Genomic DNA, 22995 nt, shown 5'->3' on the forward strand with positions numbered 1-22995 from the left:
AAAAGCCCCAGAAAGCCTTGAACACTGATTTCTAGGGAGTGTGACTCAGACCAGGCCAGTTTTGATGGAGAGCAGATTGGCAGCTTAAGGCCACGTGCAAAGGTGGGCCCTAGTATGAGATTGGAATGGACCCTGTGGGTACCAGGAGGCTGAAGGAGGACCTTGAAGGTGTGTGCACGGGCCCCACCTTAGGCACTGGGACTGAGAGAAGGTGTTCAGGCACAGCGGGCGGGGGAGGGGAATGATGTTCAGAACAGCCTGCACTCACGCCTCTCTGTCCCCCCCGCGTCTGTCTCCCTGCAGGTGCACCTCCGCTCTGCCAGGCGTCTCTGTGATCTCTGCTGTGCCAACCGGGGCACCTTCATCAAGGTGGGCCAGCACCTGGGGGCTCTGGACTACCTGCTGCCCGAGGAGTACACCAGCACGCTGAAGGTGCTGCACAGCCAGGCCCCGCAGAGCAGCATGCAGGAGGTCCGCCAGGTCATCCGGGAGGACCTGGGCAAGGAGGTACTCACCCCTGCCAGGAGGGCTGGCTCCAGGACAGTATGCTTTTGAAAAGGTCTTGGCACGGTTCTTGCTGCCTGGGCCCAGGGCACTGGGGTCCCACCACTAATGCAAAATCAAATGTCATAGACACTTTCAGTGCTGAGATCAGAGAGGTTGGAAGGAACCTCAGTAAAAAAAAGTTAGTTGAAGTATGAAATATACGTATTATCTTGGATGCAACTTAATGAGTCACGGTCCAGCCTGATAATTTCTATCAACATCTGAGGGTTTATGGCATTCCCACAATGGTGCTGTGTCCATGCCTCATCTCATTTGATCCTCATGGCAAACCTACAGTGGGTACTGTTACTAATTCCATTTTGCCAATGAAGGCTGCAGCCTTGGGTAGTAAGATCTGGCACGCTGCTTATATGGTGCCATCCATAAGCTGTCCATGAGCTCCATGTTTTGGTTTCTTTGGAATATCCCTGGTAGGCACTCATTCAGCCTCTGCTCGATTAACCCCCCATGGTAGGAAGCTTCCTGTCTTAGGTGCCACCCATGGTGGCCTCTCCTATTGTCAGTCATTTCTGACTGTAGGAAGAGCATCCCTATAAGTGCTAGAGCCTGCCTTCTCCACTCTCAACTCCTCATCTTCATTTGGGGCCCTGGAGTGACAGAGAACGGAGCTAAGGTCCCTCTGTACAGCAGCCCTGGTTGCCCTGAGCATTCCTTCCCACTCATGCCATAAACCACAGGGTGTTATTTTGTGCCGAACTGGGCACAGTTGCATGGACCCTCACTGACTTGCTCTGGTCACTACCTCTGGGGACAGGGAGGGGATGAGCAGCCATCTGCAGGTGGCTGAGCAGTGGGTCAGGTCCAGCTTTTATGTGCTATAATTTGAGGGTGCCTCAGAGATCTTTACTGAAATCCCTTTTGCCCTTACCTGTTATCTGAAATTCTCTTAGAGAATTCTAGGTCTTCTAGAGTTCTCTGAACAAAATCACCTTGAAGTTGAGCCTTTAGCAGCAGATGCCTTTCCTGAGATTAGTTTGTGACCTTTGATGCTTCCCAGTTGCCCTTAAAATGCTTAGCAGGGCTCTCAAGGTGCAGCCTATCCAGTCTCTGCCTCCTCCCTGTTCCATGACTGTAACTCGGTGGGGCAGAGGGCAGTGGAGCATGGCGTTTGTGCTCTGGAGCCAGGGCTGTGGACCTCGCCCAAATTATACCCTGTTGGCACCTCACTCTCCTTATCCGTAAAAATGGGGATCACTGTAGCACACACCCTTTCGGATAGCAGTAAGGACTAGAGCGACAGGAATGGGGGGGGTGGGCTCTGTAGAGCACCCAGCATGCCGCAGTGCTCAGTTAGTGTCAGGTCCTGCTGGTCACTGTGCTGCTTGTCACACTCTGTGCACCCTGAGCCTGTGGTGCCTGTGTTTTGGTCTGTCCTCTGCTTGGAACGTCTCTTTACTCCGTTCTCTGTATCTGTTGAGTGATTCCACGACATTAGCACTCTGTCTGTCCATCTAGCACCATGCCAGGTGCTAGGAGCTGGTTTCCTGGCCAAACTGCAGCTCTTCTGTGAAGTCTTCTTACGCGAGTCACATTAGGCTCTGCAGAACTTCGCCTCCCCCCAACTAACTCATGCCAGCTGAGGCTTGGGTACTTGAACCTAGGTGTTTCCATCAGATGTCAGAAAATCTTTGGGGATGAAGACCTTAATGGTTCTTTTATCCTGAATCTGTAGCACCAGAGCTATGCAGTCTAAGGCAGGTACCAGTGTTTGTTTAATGAGTCAATGGATGAATGACAGCTTCCTCAGGCTACTCAAGGCAGAGGGGAGAATAGGGGCAGAGGATGGATGAAGACCAGTTGTTCCATTTTTACTGATCTGCAGGGAACTGGCCCTGACTATCAGGGGCTGGCACCTATTATTGTGGAGCAGGCACCAGCTGCTCAGTGTCAGTCCAAGATGCTGCACTCCTCAATGGTGACCTGGAGGGAGGCCTCATTAGCTGACTCTGTAGAAGCTCGAACCATGCCTAGGATGAGCTTGGAATCCTCCTCCGCACTGAGGAACATTTCCTCTGAAGAGAGAGAGATCGAATGAAAGGCAAATAGAATTAGAACTGGGGGTCAGGGGGCTCAGACTGCAAGCTAGGAGGAGCAGGGTTAGGCTGCAGAGGTCCCCAGTCAGAGTCTGGTGCCAGTCGGAGAGCACCTTTGCTTCTCACGAAGACTGTTGGCCTCCAGCTTCCAACAGCATGAGATCCACCCCCAAATTAAAACTAAACAAGTCACTGTAATAACAGTGTGAAGTGGATTATCACTGGCATGTGGCATGGTGGGGGTGGACATGAAAGAGGGGAAGGCAGCAGAAAATTAACCCCTGGAAGCCTCTGGGGAGGGGGTGGGGCCACAGCCGGGGCAGAGTGAGATGAGAAATTCCGGGTGCCAGGGTTACGGTGGGCCTACCCTGCTGGCTGGAGGATGTTTGGGGTTGGAAATCATCTCCTGCATCTGGAGGACCTCTTTTCCAGCCTTCCCTAGCCAAGTAGTCCTGAGCCAGGTGGCCATGTGGCTCTTGCCCCCGTTTATCTGGAACCTTCGGAGAAAGGGAGGCTGTCGAGGTCACAGTTCTGAGGGGGCGTCCCTTGCTTTTGGGAAGCTCAGAAAACTCTGGTGTCTTACCACAGCCCCCACAGGCGCACGATCACCGTCTCCCCCACTCCCTCCTGGGAAGATGGCATTTGTTCCCTGGTGACACACTTTCTAGTCTGTGGGTGGAGGGAGGGGCAAAGGGCTGTGTGGGAAGCAGGGTAGGTGAGTGCGGGGGTGTAAGGGCGGGGGCAAGTCACTCACTTCGCACTTCCCCCCTCCTCCAGCCCCTCCCATGACACTTCTCAAGAGCAGCTCTCACCCCCAGGTGCCATGCTGGCCACGGGCCCTTCCGTGGAAACTGGGCTCCAGCGCTGGTTTCCGGTTGTCTCTCATACATTGCTGTCCCTCTGGGTCCCGTCCTTGGTTAGGTCCTAAGGTTCCCAAGTTACAATGCTGCTCAAGTGCTCCTGAATCTCGGACTGCAGGCAGGGGTGGGTGGCTAGATAGAAGCTCAAGGATGGTGCCCTCTGACCTGACTGTCTGGGGACTCTTCTCATTCACAGAGGGTCATTTGTGTCCTCAGACCAGTTCCTGTTCCAGTTAGATGGAGCTGACCCTGAGGTGTGCCCCCTCTCCCCCCATGAGGGAGAGGGATGAAATGGAGGTTCCAGCACTTCTGGACCTCGGACTCCACAATTATACTTGGTTCCAGATCAGTCCACGCCTCTGGACATCAGCTGGCACCAGTAGTGGAGAGCAGAGGACAAGCAAAGGGCACTATCCTTACACAGGGATTGGCTCAGCAGAGAGTATGCTGGGACCACTTGGCTAAGTGAGGGGCAGGAACAAGCAACAGGATGAGCCCCAACACTTCCGTTTCCCTAGGAGATTGGCTCATTTCTGCTGCCTCAGAAGTGACCTGGCTTCGGGACTGGGTTGGGGATAGCCTCTGGTGCTGAGTGCCCTTGAGGTTGTGGAGTGCAGTGCTTGCCTTGGCCAGAAGATGGCGCCTGAGCTTGCGAGTCACCCAGGGGTGTCAGAGACCAGGCCCTTTCCTGCAGAGGGGAGTCCTTGCCGGGTGGGTAAGACTCTAGTTCTTTTTACTCTTGGGCATGGTCCAAAGAGCCCAGGCTGACATCTGTCCACTCTGAATGGCACAGGCACAGGTCTAAGCCATGAGGCTGTTGACTTGTGCTATGATTTGGGTAGTGTCCCTTGAAGACCCCTGTGTTAAGGGCTTGGTCTCAAGGGTGGCACTGTTGGGAGGTGATGACCTTTAGAAAGAGGAGCCTAGTTGGGGGTCCTTAAGTCACTGGGTGCATGCCCCTGAGGGGCCTGTAGGACCTTGGCCCCTTCATGACCTTGAGGAGAGCCATTTTCTCCCTACCATTGACGTCTGGCACCCCCACCAGAGGGGCTGGAGCCAAACTGCCTTTTGGTTTATTAGCTTTGTGACCGTGGGCATGTCAGTTAATCTCTCTGCCCCTCAGTTTCCTCATGTGTAAAATGGGGTAATGATAGGACCTGCCTGTGGGCTTGCTGTGGGGAAGAAAAGAATGAATGCAGGTGGAGCCCTGAGAACAGACCTGGCTGTATTAGTCAGCCTTTCATCACTGTGACCAAAAAACCCAACAAGAACAAATTAGAGGAGGAAAAGTTTATTTTGGGCTCAAGGTTTCCGAGATTCAGTCCACGGTCGGTCAGCTCCATTGCTCTGGGTATAAGGTGAGGCAGAACATCATGGTGAAGGCTGTGGCCAAGGAGTGCTTTTCAGTTTATGGCAGCCTAGGAGCAGAGAGAATAAGCCACCAGGCACAAGATGTAACCCCCAAAGATATGCTCCAGTGACCTGTTTCTTCCAGCCACACCCTACCTGCCCATTGTTACCACCCAGCACCATAACCCTTTCAAACTATTGATCCCCCAGATGGATTAATCCACTGATGAGGTTCCAGTTATTGCAGTGGGGTAATGATAGTTCCTGCCTGTGGGCTTGCTGTGGGGAAGAAAAGAATTAATGCAGGTGGAGCACTTAGAACAGACCTGTTGGTATTAGTCTCTGGTTCTGAGTGCCTTCTGACCATTTCACCTCTGAACATTCCCATATTGTCTCATACGTGAGCTCTGGGGGACACCTCGTATCCAAACCATAATAGTGGCGCAGGTAAGTGGTCAGCAAATGTTAGCATTTCTGTATGACGCTGGGTGCTTTCTGTGAGCAAGCAGCTTCGGTCCTGGGGGGCTTGTAAATGTAGAATCGGGTCTCGAACTGGGTTTTCTGATACTTGGAATGCTTCTCTGCCCCATACCGTATTTTGCTAGAACTCTCCTGTCTCATACTTTTCCTAACCAGTTCCCCGTGTTCCACCCCCAGCCCAGCCCTTCCTCAGTGTTGGAAACGCCCCAGGGGCTGCCTAGGGAGCCTCCTGGGCTTCTGTGTACTTGCACCACCTTGGGGGGTTGCAGTCTCCCAGGGTCCTGCGTGGCATCTCCCCTGGGTTAGGGACTGTGACATTTGTGCTGGGCTGATGTGAGGGACGAGGTGTTGGAGGCAGAGGTCTGGCTGCTACCAGGGAGGAGTCACAGGAGCCACGGTCCCCAGGGCCTTGGCGTTGGTGGCTGTGCTGTATTCAGGATCCTTCCCCAGCCCTTCTTGCCTGCCAGGTGGCAGCCAGACTGCTTCCCCTGCAGTGTCCTGGGAGGGCCAGGTGTGTGTGTGTGTGTGTGTGTGTGTGTGTGTGTGTGTGTGTGTGTGTGTTGCAGGGGACGGGGATGAACATGTCCTGGGGTGGGCGAAGGCTGGACAGGTGGTCAGGCTCTGGGGATCCACTCCACCTGTGGGCCCCAGGTTGGCGGAGTACCTGCCCCGCCCTGGGCTGCGGCCATCCATTCCTTCCTGTTCCCGTTTTCTTGGCCATCTTCTTCCCAGTGCTGTCCCCACTTCTCCCTGTCCTTTTACTTCCTTACAAGTCTGTTTATCGAGTGGGAGATGGATGGATGTGCAGGTCCTGCGCTAGCCCTGGAGGTCCCTGCCCCCTGGTGCTCTGGGTCTGCCGGCCCTGCACCTCACCCCAGGCTGCTTCGCTGGCCTGAGCCACTGTGAGGCTCACCTCGAGGGTGTCACTGTCCTTAGATTGGCTTCTCCTGGCCCTGAGCACGGCCCTTTGGTCCGATGTCTAGCTTCTTTGTCTCCCCGGACTGTGCCCCAAAAGGCCACCGAGTGGGTGTTCTGGGAATGGAACATAAGGATCTGGTGGCCTCGGAGCTGAGTACGGGGAGGGCGGTGGGGGCAGGGAGAGCTCCCCCCTCCTGCTTGTCCTCAGCCTGCCTTCCCAGCAGATCTCAATAAAAAATGCATTTATATTAAAAACATAATGAAGAATAAAAAACATTCCCCCCAATAATGCGGAACATCAAAAGGAGATTTTTATCAATTATATGGAGAGATTTTGGCCATAAAATGGTAATTTAAGAGAGGGAGATGGATGGCAGGGAAGCATTGATGTCATCCAGGACGGATGGCCTGCCATTAGTCACCGGGGACAGGCAAGGGGGTGGCTGCAGTGGCCTGGCTGACCTTCCTCCCAACGCCTGGCCCAGGCCCCATCCTGTGGCCATTGCCCGGCCCCAGGCTGCACCCCTGTGCCGCCCGTGAGGTCCCCTCTGGGGACTCCTACTCCTGTCTCTGGGCCACCTTCAGCCCACTGTCCTGTGGTTTCCAGAGGAGTCTTCCTCAGTCGGCCCCGTGGCTCCTGGCTGTGGAATAAATCTCCACCTCGAGCTAAGCAGGGCTGCCAGCTCCCCCGGCCTCTTGGCCTTTCCTGCCCTTCAGCCAGCTGCGGCCCAGCTGCCCACGGGTCCCTCTCTCAATCCATGTACTCCGGGGTCTGTCCTTGCTTCTCACTGCCCTCGTTTCCCCCTTTTTACTCGTTGGGACTCTTCCTTTAGCCTCGGGGTCTAATCATGCACACGCACACACAGACACGCACACACGTGCGAGTGCACACACATACACACTCCCTCATTCTGAATGCCAGCCAGGAGTCAGCCACGGTTTCCAAGATTGCATATGATTATGAGCTCATTTTCATAAGCACTTATTATGAGCCTTATTTTATAGACGGGAAACTGAGGTAGAGTTTCTGGTGATGTTTTCCTGCGGGACCTTCTCATGCATCACGGGTCAGGATGAATGGCTCTTTTGTGTTGCCGGGACACATCCCTCTCCTGCCGTAGCTCTTAAGCAGTTATTTAATGCTCATGGTTCATCACCTCCTGATCCTGAATCCCCGTGGGGCCTGGCTTGGGCTTGGTATGGAACAGGTGTTAGAAAGTGTTGTTGAATTGAGTTCTAGAAGTACCTTGAATGCCTCAGTCCTCTGGAAACCTTTGCTGACCGCTCATGAATCTCTTGGGATCTAGAAGGTGGTCATCTAGCTCAGCTTGGCCATCTGGTCACCTCAGTGATGACAGGTCTCCTCCCACTTATCTTGGGTTCCCTCAGGGCACTGCCCAGGGCCTGCATACAAGAGGAGCTTAACAATGGATTGCTAGGTGAACCAAGACACTCCCTCTGACGCAGGACTTCCTGGCTGAGGCCCAGGGGCATTCAAGGGCCTGCAGTCCGCAGGGTGGTCTCCTGTTGTTCCGTATAGTGCTGTGTGAGGGTCTGCCTGGAGTTCTCTAAGCCACCGGCTAAGAGCAAGGCCAGCGTGTGGCTCTAGAAGGAGCAAAGTGACTATTTCTCAGGCAGAATAGCAAACAGATTAAATAAACAGGCTTTGGAGTCAATGTCTTGCTTAAATTCCAAATGCAAACCATGGCTGTTGTCACCCTGGGTGAATTAGGTGCTCCTTCTGAGCCTTGGTTTCCTCACCGTAGACAGGGATGGTCACAGAACCTTCACTTTAGTAGGGTTGTGCTGAGGACGGAAAGATATAAGCCATCAAATGGATCAGGACCTTAGTCTGCACAAAGATTTTCTTTTTGGATAAGAACTCAAAGGCAAGGCAACAGATAAAAAATAGACAAATCATATCAAACCAAAAAGCTTCTATACAGCAAAGAAAATGATCAGATTGAAGAGACAACCTGCAGATTGGGAGAAAATATTTGCAGACCTATTCATCCAACGAGGGATCGATATCCCGCATCTCTAAGGAACTCAGCAGCAAAACAAAAACAACAAACAACAAAAACCCAAATAATTTGATTAAGAAAATAGGCAAATTATCTGAATAGACGTTTCTCAAAAGAATACATACAAATGGCCAGTAGGTGTATGAAAAAATTCACCATCACTGATCATCAGGAAAATGCAACTCAAAACCACAGTGAGCTGTCAACTGACCCCAGTTAGAATGGCTGTCATCGAAAGGACAAAAAAAAACAAAAAACAAAAAACAAATATGGACAAGGCTTTGGAGAGCAGGGAACAAGTACTGACAAACACTGTTTTCCATGCTAATATAGGGATGGTCCTCAAAAAACTGGAATTAGGACCACCATATGATTCAACAACCCCTACTACTACTGGGTATTTATCCCCAGGAAGGGAAATCTGCACACTCACCGTTTATGTAGCACCATTCATAGTAGCTAAGATATGGAGGCCATCTCAGTGCCTGGCACTGGATGAATGAATGGATCAAGAAACTGTGGTACGTATACAAAAAGGAATATTATCTGGCAATAAAAAAGAATAAAATTCTGTCATTTGCAGCAACATGGGTGGAAATGGAGATCATTGTATTAAGTGAAATAAGCCAAGCACAAAAAGACAAGTGCCGTGTGTTCTCACTCAAGTGGAAGCTAAAAAAACTGATCTCATAGAAGCTGGGAGTAGAAGAGTAGGGGCGGGAAAAGTATGGGGAGGATGTGAGAGGCAGAGATTGGTGGGAGGGTTAATGGGTACAAAATTACCGTCAGAAGGAGTAAGTCCTAGTGGTGTTTAGCATGTCGGGTGCCTATAGTTAACAGTAACTTATTATATATTTCAAAAGAGCTGGGACAGGATTTTGAATGATCTCATGCCTAGAGGAGCGATAGATGTTCCAGGTGGGGGATAGACTCGTGGCTCTGATGTGAGTAATGGTATTAGCAGTGCTTGGACCCTGAGGGCAGCATTCGGAAGTCAGGCTGGCCTTGCCAGGGCCTCAGGAAGTTAGCCCTGTCCCCTGGGAACTTGTGGTTTCCCACGGACTTGGAGGAAGCCACGTTTCCTCATGCCTCCCTCAAGGCAGTAGGATTCTGGGGTGTTCTCTGGGGGCAGGAACCTGCTCCAAGTTGGGTGAATCCCAGCTCCCCCTTTCAGACCCCCTCAGGCCATAGTGGCTGCTCTGAGAGTGACATCTGTTTCTTGGGGGGGGGTGGGGGTGGGGGGGGTGGGGGGGTGGGGGGGGTGGGGGGGTGGGGGGGGTGGGGGGGTGGGGGGGTGGGGGGGTGGCGGGGGCTGCTTGAAACAACAGGCACTTATCCTCTCACGGTTCTGGAGGCTGGAAGCCTGAGGTGCGGCTGCCGACAGGGCCATGCTCCCTCGCAAGGCTCCAGGGGAGGGACTGTCCTGGCCTTTTCCTCACTTCTGGTGACCGCTGGCACTCTTTGGAGCGCCTTGGCTTGTAGCCGCATCGTTTGAATCTCAGCCTCTTTGGCCACATGATCTTCTTGATAAGGACACTTGTCCTCGGGGTGAGGGCTCACTGACTCCGCTGTGACCACATCTTGACTTGGTGATCACATCTAACGCGCAGGCCTTACTTTACATGCTGAGGTTCAGGGCCGACGGGAATTTGAGCTGGGGGTAGAGCTGGGCTTTGGGGCGTTCTTCCTGGACTCTTCCTCTCTCCTCTCCACCTGTCTCTGCAGGCCATCTTCACACAGTGGGATCCCTCCAGATCTGGCCACTGCGGACTGGCCCTGTCCCCCAGCTTCATTTGGTAGCGTGACAGAGGGGGACTGTGATGGACAGCTGAAGTCAGATGTTGTACTGGGTGACATGGTTCCCCCCACCCCCCATTCATGTTTTCCATATGAGGCAGCAGGGACCTGAGAGGTTGAGTTATGTCCACAGTCCTGGCTAAGAAGAAGCAGAACCAGGACTTGAACTCTCATCTCTACCTTCAGCGCTGCTGCACAGCTGCTGGCTCTGGTCCTGGAGAGGGCTGGTTTTGGGGGGCATTAAAGTGGGCCATAGGGTTTGGGCCTTGTTGTGGTGAGTTTTAGGAAGTCACCACAGGCCCAGGTCTTCTGAGTACAGTCAGGTCAGTGTGTGTGTGTGTGTGTGTGTGTGTGTGTGTGTGTGTGTGTGTGTGTGTGTGTGTGTGTATTCACACAGGCTGATACTGGATGGAGGGAGGGGCCTGTATTGCTCAGCTCTCTATCACTGTCATAAAACACCTGAAGAAAACAACTTAAAGGAGTGATATTCTTCCTTCAACGAGGCCCTGGCTCTGTAAGTTCCCACCACCTCCCAATAAAGCCATCAACTACGAGTCCATCATGGACTAATCCACTGATGAGGTCCCACCCTGAAGATCTGGTCCCTTCCCAAAGCCCACCTCTGATGATGGATGCAATGGCCACCAAGCCCTCAACACATGAGCCTTTGGGGGAATGTTCCAGATGCAAACCACCCAAGGGCCTGATGCAGTTGTGCTAGGTGCAGGCCGATGAGCCTTGGTGCTGTCTCCCGGAGCTGGGCAGGGCTGGTTGTCTCCTCTCACTGTCTGCCTGCAGCTCAGAGCCTGGGTGTCCCAGGCTGGGCAGTGGGTCAGGAGGCCACAAGCTTGAAGACAGATGTCTTGGCTGCTGCCCCTGTGCCCCTGGGCCTGCCAGAGGACTGCAGGTTCCTTGTCTCTTCCTTGGATGGTGCCCATAGCCTCTGGTCCCTCCCCAGGGGAAGGGGCTGGGTTGTTGGAGTGGTTTCCGAGGGCCTCTCCCTGTGCCCCTGAGCCAGGTGGTCTGTGTTGGCGAAGTCCCGCGGAGAGGGGATGGTGTGGAGGAGCCTTGGGCCTGGCCTGTCTGAAGGTGGACGTAATTGCCAGGAGTGACCGAGCACTCACCACCTGGCAGGGGCTTGTCTGAGCCTGGGTTGTCCTGGAAGCAGACTCCCAGACGGATCAAGTGAATTTAGTGGGACTCTCGGGGGCTGCTGACAGGGAAGTGGGGAGGTGGCTCAGGGAGGAGGAGGCAGCTGGTGACCCTGTGTCTCGGACCAGCCGTCACTGTGGGCCAAGGAAGGGTGATCCTGCTGGGTAGCTGGGAAATGGTGCCACTCAGCATCTCTCCCCCATGGGCCAAGAGGAAGCAGGGTGTCCATCCACCAGCTTCTAACTGGATCACTGATGGCTGCTCCCGGGGACGGCTGACTTCTGAGATGACATGAAGATACAATACTGGGTGGTGCAGGATGGAAGAAGGGGCCGTGGGGTGCAGGCCGTGTTGTGCAGGCAGACATCTTCTACGTCATCTTCATGGTGGCCTCACGAGGGGGAAGTACTGTCACTCTATTCCCATTTCACAGAGAGGCAGACAGAGGCCATAGGGGTCAAGTCACATGCCTAGTGTCATTTGGAGAGTCTGAGGCAGAGCCAGGAACACAAGCAGAACTGATTTCAGAAGCCAAGCTCCTAACCCCTGCATTCGGTGGCTCTCCCCACACTTGTCATTAAGATTTCATGTTCTGGCAGCTTATGGCTTCTCACTCATTCCCAACAGGGGGCTGGGCAGGCAGGTGAAGAACTTATCAGGTTAAAAAACCTGAATTTTTATTGTTCTTCTGTCTCAAACATGCCTTAGGTCAAATGCAAGCTCTCATTTAGTTCTGCAACAGCTCAGTGTTTTTTTTCCCCAGTATTTCCAGATGTAGAAACTCAGAGACATTGAGTAACTTTTTGAGGATGACACAGCAGGGCGATGAAGGGACCAGGAACTAAGCTGGAATGTTGTGCAGTTCCAGAGACAAACATGCTATCATTACACCAGCTGCCTTAGGAGGTGACTAACGAGGAGAAGCGGGGCCAGGTTCAAGGCCACACTGATGGCCTGTGAGACCCGGTCCACCTTTCAGGGCCACACTTCCTCCTCTGATCTCACACTGGACTGCCATCTTGCCTCCAGTGCCCCGTTGGTCCTGACCAATGTTGCCTCCAGAACTAGTCAGGGGCTGGCTGAGAGGGCGTCAGGAACGGGGGGTGCAGTGGTTAGGCTCACAGCTGTGGGTGAGAGGGGAGCAGCAGGGGGAGGGGGACTGCACTCCTGCTCCTTCTCCTGGAAGCACTGTCCTCTCCTCCTGCTGCCCGGTCACCTCGGCCCACTGGCTCTTACCTGGGACAGCAGCGGAGGAAGGTGCGGCCTCCGCATCTCGCTGATTTATGTTCGCTGTTGAAACAATAATGTTTAATCTGTACAGGGCTAATCAATTTTTCATGCTGCTTATGAATAGGCCAGCTGGGCCTGCTTCTTTATTCATGGCGCTTCAGGACAAGCCCAGTTCCCAGGCTACTTCCTGTGGCAATTTACACCGTGGGGGCCCTGCTTCCAGAAGAGCCCCTCAGTGGCCTTGCCTGTGTGTCCTGGAAGAGTGTGTGTGTCTGCGTGTGTGTGTGTGTGTGTGTGTGTGTGTGTGAGTGTGTGTGTGTGTGTGTGTGTGTGTGAGTGTGTGTCTGCATCCCTAATCAGGGCCGGTAGCCCAACCCCAGGTGGAGAACCTGTGTGTTTTTGCATGTGTGCGTGCATGCAGAGGTTGGCTGCTAAGGGCCTTGGGCACACTTGGGGGAGCACAGGGTGGAAGGTGAGAAGTTGAGTCCCAGAAGAGGGTAAGTGACTTCCTTAAGGTCACCCAGCTGCTTGGTGGGGAGTGGGGACCAGCCCTGCCCCCTGTACCATCCCCTGAGGCCTCAGCAATCTTCCCCCAGCAGGCAAAGGGCCAGAGAGTCGCCGGAGGGGACTGCGTGAGCTGCCCAGTTGGTGACCTTACCGCCTCGCTGCCACAGTCCTGCTGTCACCGAGAGCCAGGGTTTAGGCACGTAACATGCTGCTGGCGGCCCGATGAGAGGGCAGGACAGAGGGCAGCTCTCCCTGGGTTGGGCTGCAGCGTCCAGGTGATCCTGGTGCCCAGCAGGACTGTAGAGGGTGCGCCAGGGCCTTCTGGAGGAGGTGGACGTGAGCAGGACGTGAATGTGGTGAAGAGAGGAGCCGGGAGGCTTGGGAGGGCCTCCGAGGGGTGACCTAGGAGATCACCTCGGAGCATGTCCTCTCAGGAAGGTGTCTGAAGGGTGAGAAGAGGGAGGACTGTATCTCCCAGGCTTTGGGGGGGGGACAAGTGCTGGGCCTGTGTGGCTTGGGACCCCATGGGCAGGCCACAGGGTGTGGGACTCTCTGGCTGTTTTCCCTCACCTGTCCACCATGGGCTCTGCAGGTGCCTGTGGACGTTGTGTCGTGTGGCCTTGGGTTATGTGGGCAGCCAGGCAGCCAGGAGGGGACTCAGGATCTGCTTGTGGGGCATGAACAGCTGTTCCGTGAATATCCAGGAAAAATAAAAGCTTTAATAACTCTCGCATAAATGTCACAGGAGAAACACAGAATGCTGTGGGGGAGGGGGAGGGCAGCCTTTCTGAAGAAGCGGTGACTGAGTCTGGAGCCTGGTAGAGGGACGGGAGCGTGGGACAGAGAGAATGGAGAATGACCGGGTCTTGGGGTGGGAAAGGTCTGACCCCGGACAGGAAGGGGGTGCAGTGCAGGGCGGAGGCCGGGAGGGGAGCTGGACATGCTAAGGAGGTCCGAGGTTGGCAGCCATGGGCGGGCTCTGCAGAAGGGCGCAGTGCCATCTGCAGTGGCTGGCTGGGAAGGTGGCGGGACATGGGTAGAGCTCATGCAAGACCAGTGGAGTGGCTTCCATTGTCATTCAGGCAAGAGGTGATGGTGGTTGGCCTAGGGCTGGGCTGGGACAGGAGTGGGTGGGTGGATTTTGAATCAGCGGGACTCAAGGAGGCATTCAGTGGGGGTGCCGAGGGACAGGGAGGTGTCGTGATCGACACCCAGGGTTCTGGCATGCACAGCGGGTCCTCAGCACCAACCACTAACTGAAGGGGACGGTGGGGCTGTTGGCAGGTCATCCTGCTGGCAGTTGGGGAAGGGCTCTTCTGCAGTGCTGGGGCTTGCATAGTTGCCCCTGCCCAGAGTGGAAGGGGGAAGGGTGGTCAGAGAAGGCCAGCGGGTGTGTGCAGGACTGAGCACTGAGAGGCCAAGGGCCTAATGTCCCCAGATTCCAGATGTTAGATTTAAAGAGACAGCAGCGTGCTGGTGGAGTGAGGGCCTTGAGCTGTGTTTCTGGTAGCCAGGTGTGTGGAAGGCCAGGCGGTCACTGCGACAGCTGCAGCTCCTGCCAGCCGGCTCCAGAGTCATCGTGTAACAAGTCTCTTTGGGCCCCGCAGCCCTGTGAAGGAGGACTGGTGATTCCATGCGAAGCTGCAGAAGAAGTGGACTCCTTGGAAAGGGAGGCCGGGGACATTCAGCCAGGCAGGCTTCAGCCCTTGGCCTGGGACTGGGAAGGAACAGTATCCTCGCAGCAGCCCGGGAGCAGAGGGAGCAGAAGACCTCGCACCCTGAGGGGGAAATGGACTGGTCCTTGGTATTGTCACCTGCTGTGATAGACAAGGACCCTGTGAAGTACCGGCTCCTGGTCCCACATTTAGGGGTTCCTGTATGGTCTGTGTTCCCCTCACCCTGTGCCCAGATTATTCTACCCTTGTGCTGGGAAATATGGCCAGACGCTAAAACTGGACTTCTCCTTAGGGTACGGGCTCAGGGTCAGGGATCAGCAGACTGCCTGTAAAGGGCCTGTCTAAGATCCTTATTGCTGCTGTGACAAATGGCTACCGATTTAGTGGCTTCAATCAACACATATTTATTATGTTACCGTTCTGCAGGTCGGAAGTCTTCAAGATAAGGTGTTGGCCGGACAGCATCCCTCTGGGGTCCCCAGGGTAGAACCTTCCTGCCGTTTCCAACTTCTAGAGGCCACCTGTTCCTTGGCTCCTGGCCCTTTCCTCCAATCCCCTCCCGCAGTGTAGCACCTTCAAATCTCCACCCCAGCCTCTCGCCTCTGCTAAGATCTCTGATTCTAGCCCCTGCCTCCCTCTTAGAAGGACCTGTGATTACATTGGCCCAGCTAGGGTGATCCAGGCTGCTTCCCTGTCTCAGCGTCCTTAACTTTATCACACCTGCAAGGTCTCTTTTGCCATGTAAGGGAACGTTCAGAGGAATTGGGGATCCAGACACAGAGTTCTTTGGGCCATTTTCTTTTTCTTTTTTTTTTTAATATTTATTTTTTAGTTTTCAGCGGACACAACATCTTTGTTTGTTTGGGCCGCACGCATACCAGGCGAGTGCGCTACCGCTTGAGCCACATCCCCAGCCCCACTTTGGGCCATTTTCTAACAGGGCCAGTTAGTAGATATTTCAGGTTTTGCAGGTCATATAACGGCCTATCGCAACTGCTCCATTCCACCTTGGTGTAAGACCAGCGTGGACCGTGCCTCAGGGGGTGGGAATGCTGTGTCCCAGGGAACCACTTGATCTGGGTCAGACAGGGTAGCTCATCTGAGCTGGTGTTCTTAACCACCGCTCTGCTTTGCAGGGGTTACCAGTAGTGTGCGTTCTTGTCTTCCCAGTAGGTCTGTGGCATCTGGGTTTACCTTCCTTTAAAATCCCTGGGCACCGGTGTCATTTGCAAAGTGAATCCAGGAGACTTCTTCGTGGGTGAACCGTGCCCAGGGCTTTGGTTCTGCGACTCTCTTACTTTGGCTCTGGGGCATGGAGCATATCTTAGGCTCGTTTGCCTGGTGGCATTGGCCACTTCTGAAAGCCACAGAAGCCTGTTCTGACAGCAGAAAGAGCTGCCACTGGCAAAGGATGCTGTGCTTCATTTCCTCTGGGTTTGGGTGGAGGGACATCTGAAGGTAGCTGGAAGGCCTCTGGGGTTTTGTGGAGAGTGAACCTGCTGGGTTTTGGAATTCACAGCCCCCACAGAAATGAGCAGGAGCCTTGGTGGCCACATGGTCCCCAGGGGGCAGGGCTGTAGAGGAGGACCCTTCCCAGGGAAGGCGGGGAGCCAGGTCTGGCTGCATCTGGATTGGAGCTGCTGGTCGTTGGGTTCCTGGCTCCCGCCTTCACTGTTCCTCGCCCCCCTGATTCGTGGCTCCCTCATTCTGTCCCCCTGCCTGGAAGGCTCCCTTCTTCAGCTGGCTCCGACTCCTCAGCTCTCGCCAGCTTCTCAGAGGAGCCTCCCCGCCTGGGTTCAGTCCCTGAACGCGGGTTCCATGGCGCTGGCTCCTCTGCAGCACTTGGAGGGACAGCTGTTGGGCTCTTCACCTGTGATTGCTTGATGAATTCCTGTCTGTCCCCCTTCACTTCAAGTCCCAGGAGTGGGTGGCTCCAGAGGGTGGTGGCTGCGCCCAGTTTGGACTCACTGTGGAGTCACTGTGGAGTCCCCGGTGCCGAGCCCAGGGCCCTGCACGTGTGTCACTCAGCAAATGCTTGTTGGGCGAGTCAATGGATATGGCTTAGCCCGTGTGTTCTCTAGGAAAGGGATGCAGTGACATCTCCTCCAGCCAACCTCAGGAGACGGGTGAGAGTCCCCCAGAGTGCTGTGAGGAGATGTGAGGCACGGCCTGGGGCTGGACATCGTCCCTGAGGAGCAGAGGTGTCCAGACGTTCCCAGTACTGCCCGTCTCTGATTCAGGGAGCGGAGGGGAGTCCGTATGAGGGTGGGCTTGTGCTGGAGGGTGGGGAGCTCAGCTTCCTGCTCCTGGTCTGGGTCCTGGGATGGGGTGAGAGCCATCAGCCTTCCTGAGCACTCTGAGCCCCAAGGAGGACTCGTGGCCTTGTACTCTGATCATCAGGGGACACCTGCCCAGCCTCGGCCCTGACCGAGGGGTCCCTGGCTTCGTGCTCCTCTCTCCAGGATCTCTGGTCTCTTTTCCCCCAGAGATCTCTGTCACAGGCAGGGACATAAACACGTCACCCTGTGAGGCTGTAGGAGTTATTAAGATAGGGAACGTCGAGAGATGAGATTTATGACAGGCAACGGTGGATTATGAAGGATAATTTATCAAATGTCAGTGCCTGCAGCCTACAATTTACAGAAGGTTTGCTTAAGCTGAGATCGGCGTGGACTGCCCCCTCCCCCACCACTAATGAATGACAGTTCTAATGGATGGCTTCCCGTGCTGGCCAGCCACACTGGGTGTTTATCTGCTTTTTATTAATCATTATTATCATAACGTTTCCCTAGAATCCCTCCACCCACAGCTGTCGTGGAGCCCCGTGCCAAGCAGGCCCCTTTGGTGGCCTTGAAGGAATCGTAGCTGCTTCTGGGAGGGGTTTCAGCTACCCTGGGTCAGCGGGAAGGCCCGAGGTCCTCTCTCCATGTGGAGGACAGGGAGAATCTAACCTTAGCTCCATTCCCCTGTTAGAAATGCCGAGCACCAAGTATCTGTTCGGTGTGCCGAATGCCATGCTGAGCACACCCAGAAGTCTCTAGCCAGGGTGGGGGGGGATGGAGCCGATGCGAATGGAGTTGAGGGGGCAGCTGTGGTCACTGTTCATAAGAAGGAGCCATGAGCCTCCAGCAGGTATCCCGCAGGCTCCTCTGAGGAGGCAGCAGTAGAGCTGGGGTTTAAAGGACGGGTGGGGGGAGGGGAGCCTTCCAGGCAGAGGGGACAGAACCTGCAAAGGCCCTGCCGTGGGTGGGTTGGGAGAGAGTGCCCTGGTGGCTGAAAGGGGCCCTGTGGGTGGGACAGAGGAAGGACATGGGCAGGAGAGGTAGGCAGGGCTAGACCCCATGGGTTGGCGCTGGTGAAGTAGTTTAGGCAGACAGAAGTGACACCATCCGCTTATGTTTGGAAGGTTCCTGAAGCTGCCTGGGGACATGGCTGGGGGGACAGGAGTGCAGGTGGTGGGCCGGCTAGGAGGCCACTGTCGTCTCATGGCAGATGGGATGGTGTTTGCTCTCACTGACGGAGCAGGACTGAGGCTGGCATCGCCTGCTCTGCCCAGCACCCGTTTATCACACCCCTCTGTCCTCTTTGCTGGTGGCATCGAATGAGGCACCCACGGCTCTTGCTGTGGTTATTGGGGGTCTGGAATGAGTGCTCTTCTAGACCCCCTGTATGTGTGGTTTATGAAGCAACCCTTGGAGGTTAATATTAAAATGACCATTTTATAGATGAGGAAACTGAGGTACCAAGGGCTTAGGTGACTTGCCTAAGCGGGTGCCCCTCGGAGCCAGGCCTGACTGGAGCTTGCCTCGGGACTGCAGGCCTGGCAGCTGAGTGGCTGCTGTGCACATCCAGGGAGCAGCTCACAGGCCTCCTGGGGTGTGCTTGCTCCTGGCTTCTCTTCCAGTCAGCTGCTGGTCACCGTCTCGTGGGTGGACAGAAGCTCGGTCTGACCTGTGATGCCCTTGGCAGAGCGCTGTGCCGGCCTCTTTCCAGGAACTGGGGAACATTCTCATAATTTCCGGGGTGGGCTCAGGTTCTGCCACTGGCCTTTCGCTTCTTCCCAGCTCAGCCGTTGCCATGGCTGATGGTTCTGCAGAACTGACTGTGTGATCCCCAGCACCCCAGAAAGAACACACGCTCCGTGGAAGCCAGGGTCTCCGTGTCCTCAAGCTGTTGTTATTTTTATTATAATAAATTGCTCTGAGTGGGAAGCCGAGGCGGGAGCATTCCCACCTTGAGGCAGGGCAGCTGTGAAGCGGAGGGGAAGAGTGGGGCCTCCTGCTTCGTTCTCTGATGGCCAGTGTCTGTGAGGTCCCCTCTTCGGACCTAGTGCATGTTATTTTTAGGGTTGGGTGAAGCAGCAGTGGGCAGGGGACCCTCTGCCCAGCAGGCCCTGCTAAAGTGCCAGAGTGTTCTTCTGCAAGGCTGAGGTGTGTGCCCTGGTGAGGTCTCATGGCCAGAGGCTCAGTGTTGTTGGCTGGCATACCAAACATGGTTTCTGCTGCACAGCAGGCCTGTGGCAGGTAGGTATTTGTTGACTGATTGGCTTAGGCTAAGGAATGGCAGATGGGTTTCATTTCATGAATTAACTCTGGTCCACTGGCAGTGGCTGCCTGGGGCACTTTGAGAGGACTGTGAGGCATCACCTGTGTTCAGCAGGAGTGGATGCGGTGATGGATCAGTGATGTCTGGCATGGGTGTGCCTGGGATGTGTGACTTTGCTATTGCTGTGTAACAAATCACCCTCATACTTAGTGGCTGGAGACAACAGACATTTGTTATCTTATAGTTTTGTGGGTCAGGAATTTGGGAGTGGTGCACTGATGGTTCTGGCTCAGTGTGTTAGGATTCTCCGGAGAGACAGAACCAATAGGATAGTTGCAGATACACAAGAGAGAGAAGTTTTTAGAGGAATTGGCTCCTGGGGTCACGGAGGATGAGAGCTCCCATGACGGGCATCTGCAGGCTGGTGACCCTGGGGTTTCCCGGAGCAGGTCTCAGTTCATGTCGAAGACCTCAGAGCCGGAGAAGCTGGCTATGACCGAAAATTCGAGAACCCTGGGGCCTGCTGGGGTTGTCCTGGAGTCTCAAGGCTAGAGAGCCTGGAGTTCTGACGTCCAGGGGACAGGAGGGGAGTGTCCTGATTCCAGGAGGGAGGGAGAGGGGAGGGGAGAATCGTTTTCTATATCTGGGCCCCCAGCCAAGTGGGTGGTGCCCTCCCCGCAGACCGGGCACAGCCCGCCACTGCAGGCCCAGCTCCTCTGGTCACACCCTCACAGGCCCACCCAGAGGGACACACCCTCATAGGTCCACCCAGAGGAGGGCTCTTCCCGTTCTCTAGTGTTCCTTAATCCAGTCAGGTTGACTCCTAACACTGACCACGGCACCCATGGTCCAGGAGGCTGAGTCAAGGTGCTGGCCAGGGCCAGTCGTACGGGGGCCTATCTGGGGATAGAGGGTTGGTGGCTCACCATAGGTGAAAAGCCTTGGTGTTTCACCAAATGGAGAGACCTCTCCGCAGGCCACTTGAGTGTCCCCATGACACAGCAACTTGTCTCTTCCAGAGTGGAAAACAGAGTGGGTGGGGAGGAGGACACGGCGGTGCCTTTTATAAACTGGTCTTGGAGGTCATACGCGGTTCCTTCCTCCATGTGCTGGTTGTTATGGGTGGGTCATTAACTCCAGTTCAATCCAGTTCTCAAAGGGAAGAGTATTTATAAACTTGCCATCCAATTATCAAGAACATAAGCAACAATAAATATTGGCGAGGCTGTGGGGGAAAATGTCCACTCATACATTGCTTGGTGGGACTGCAAATTGGTGCAGCCACTCTGGAAAGCAGTATGGAGATTTCTCAGAAAACTTGGAATGGAACCACCATTTGACCCAGTTACCCCACTGCCCAGTTTTTACCCAAAGGACTTAAAATCAGCATACTACGCTGATGCAGCCACATCAAAGTTTATAGTAGCTCAACTCACAATAGCTAAACTATGGAACCAACCTAGATGCCCTTCAAGAGATGAATGGATAGAGAAAATGTGGTATATATACACAATGGAATATTACTCAGCCCATAAAGAAGAATGAAATGATGTCACTTGCTGGCAAATGGATGGAACTGGAGAATATCATGCTAAACGAAATAAGCCAATCCCCCAATACCAAAGGCTGAATATAAGCAAAGGCTGAATCTGATATGCATATGCTAATTCACAAGAAGTGGGGGTGCTAGGGAAGAATAGAGGTACTTTGGATTAGACAGGGGAGTGAAGGGAGGGGAGACGGTATGGAGAGAGGAAGGGTGATAATAATGTCCAATTCATTCTACTATCCTATGTGCATATATGATTACACGACCTGTGTAACTCTGCATCCTGTACAACCAGAAGGATGAGAAATCATACCCCATTTATGTGTGATGTGTCAAAATGCATTCTACTGTCATGTATAATTATTTAGAACAAATTTTAAAACAGTAAAAACTTGCTATCATATATTACAACCACCAGGGGGAGTGGGAGTGCCTGTGCCCCTGTTCACCTTCACTGTCTGGTGTCATCTTAGGAATGACCCTGAAGGGGTGGGCTACAGACCAGCCCTGTTTAAGGGTGGGACCAGGGACAGCAATCACAGCAACGGGGCCATGAGCTGGGTGCGTGACTGTGGGATGGAGGGTTCCTGGGGTGGGTAATTGGTGCCCAGGGGAGGGGATGAGAGGTGGTGGTGGGTTTGCTGTCCAGGGCAGGCATGGGCATTTCGCAGGGTGCTCTCTGGCTGGAGCCATTTTGAGGGCCTCAGATTGGGGATGAGGATGTGGCCCGGGGAGAGCAGTGGGCGGGGCTTGCTGGGCCACTCCATTAGCACAGAAGGAGGCTTGTCTTTCCCCATTGTGCTCCCACGGAAGGGATGGCACCCAGCCAGACCTGGGGTGGGCCAGCTCCAGACTTTGAGAGCCAAGTGCTGTTTGCCGCTGATGCCATGGTAACCTGCCCCGAGCTGGTCTGCCTCAGGTGCCCTGGCGGTCTCCCCAGCTCTTAGGTGGGAACTGCCTGGCCTTGGAACCAGGCTGGCACCTGTCTGTCTTCTCTAGAACTGTGCAGTTCAGGGTTTGGGAGATGCATTATCAATAGGACGGTGACATTTCTGAAAGCCAAAATAGGTCTGATGTGATGAGAAGGGGGACAGCAAGATGGGATATTTGAAACTGGGCCTTCTTGGAAAGTGCAGGGGACCCTCCCTACGTGACTGATGAGCTGGTGGCCATGAGGGGGTCCAAGGCTGAGACACTGCAAGCATAAGTCCCCAAGCAGTCATAGTGTGACTTCAAGGAATCTCCTCTTCTTGCACCTTCTTTTGGGTCTCATAAGTACCCTGACCCGTGCTTAGCTGCTCAATAGTGTGGCAGTTTGGAAACATTGTCCAGTAACCTGGCTTTGTGGAAGCCATGGCTGATTTTGCAGAGAATCTCTCACTTGGCCCTATGACTTGGGAATAATGTCACTTGTTCTTTAGATTCAGAGACCCCAGCGAAAGGCAGAATACTGAAGAACTAAGGGACCATGGTCTGCCAAGATCCCAAGGGTGAACACATTTCGTCTTGCCCCCCTGATGTTTTTCTTCTCATAAACAGACTTTCCCCTTACACACACACACACACACACACACACACACACACACACACACCCCAAATCCTAAACCCCCCAACCCTACAAATCTAGAGAAACTTTTTTTTTTCCTGATAATTTTTTTCTTTTCCAGACAAGAGCATTGATATATTTGAATCCTGGGCCGACAGTAATTAAAAAGCACATAACTAGTCATTTTAAAACGCAGTTGTTTTCCTTAATTGATTTTTGCCTCCAGACCCAGAGAGAGCAAAAGGAACGGGGATTGGGGGGCCGGCAGAAAGCCTTAGGAAGGGAGTCAAGTTTCTGTGAGTGACTGGAGGCAGCCGAGGGCCCTGCTTGAATCTAATTGCTGCAAATGCCGCCGCCGTTCGTGCCTGCTAATGGTTTTCTGGTGAAAGGGCTGAGGACGAGGCAAATCCTGATTGGAGGGGGGTGGCATTTGTTTCAGCTGCAGGGTGGTGGAGGGGGGGTGTAATTCTGCTTTTGGGACAGGGTCTATTTTTCCTTACTCTCTATCAGCATAAAGTACTTCCACTGAACACTTGGAATCAAGGTTCCATTTAGAGATACTTTATTCATATTTAATTACAGGCTGCAGCACCGATCTTTAATTACCTTTTTTATAAGCCAGCTAAGAACATCCACTAGCAATCAATTATTGTGTGTGTGCTTGCGTGAGCACAGGGGGGTGTGGGCCTGGGACTTGTATCCAGCCAGAAAGGAAAGGGATGGCTGTGAGGGTCACCGGAAGGATCAGGGGTGGGCAATCT

The 22995-nt window shown here is 54.0% G+C and overlaps 1 protein-coding gene across 4 annotated transcripts in view; it reads left to right on the plus strand.

The window, feature by feature from the left end:
- Positions 1 to 22995, plus strand: part of Adck1 (aarF domain containing kinase 1) — a 117985-nt gene that overhangs the window by 56990 nt on the left and 38000 nt on the right. For all 4 annotated transcript variants that reach the window (XM_078050610.1, XM_078050613.1, XM_078050612.1 and 1 more), the window contains one exon: positions 304 to 507. In XM_078050610.1, coding sequence (XP_077906736.1) covers positions 304 to 507 — 204 coding nt within the window. The remainder of the gene's footprint in view (positions 1 to 303; positions 508 to 22995) is intronic.

Source organism: Ictidomys tridecemlineatus, chromosome 5, assembly GCF_052094955.1.
Source record: "Ictidomys tridecemlineatus isolate mIctTri1 chromosome 5, mIctTri1.hap1, whole genome shotgun sequence".
NCBI classification, from domain to species: domain Eukaryota; kingdom Metazoa; phylum Chordata; class Mammalia; order Rodentia; family Sciuridae; genus Ictidomys; species Ictidomys tridecemlineatus.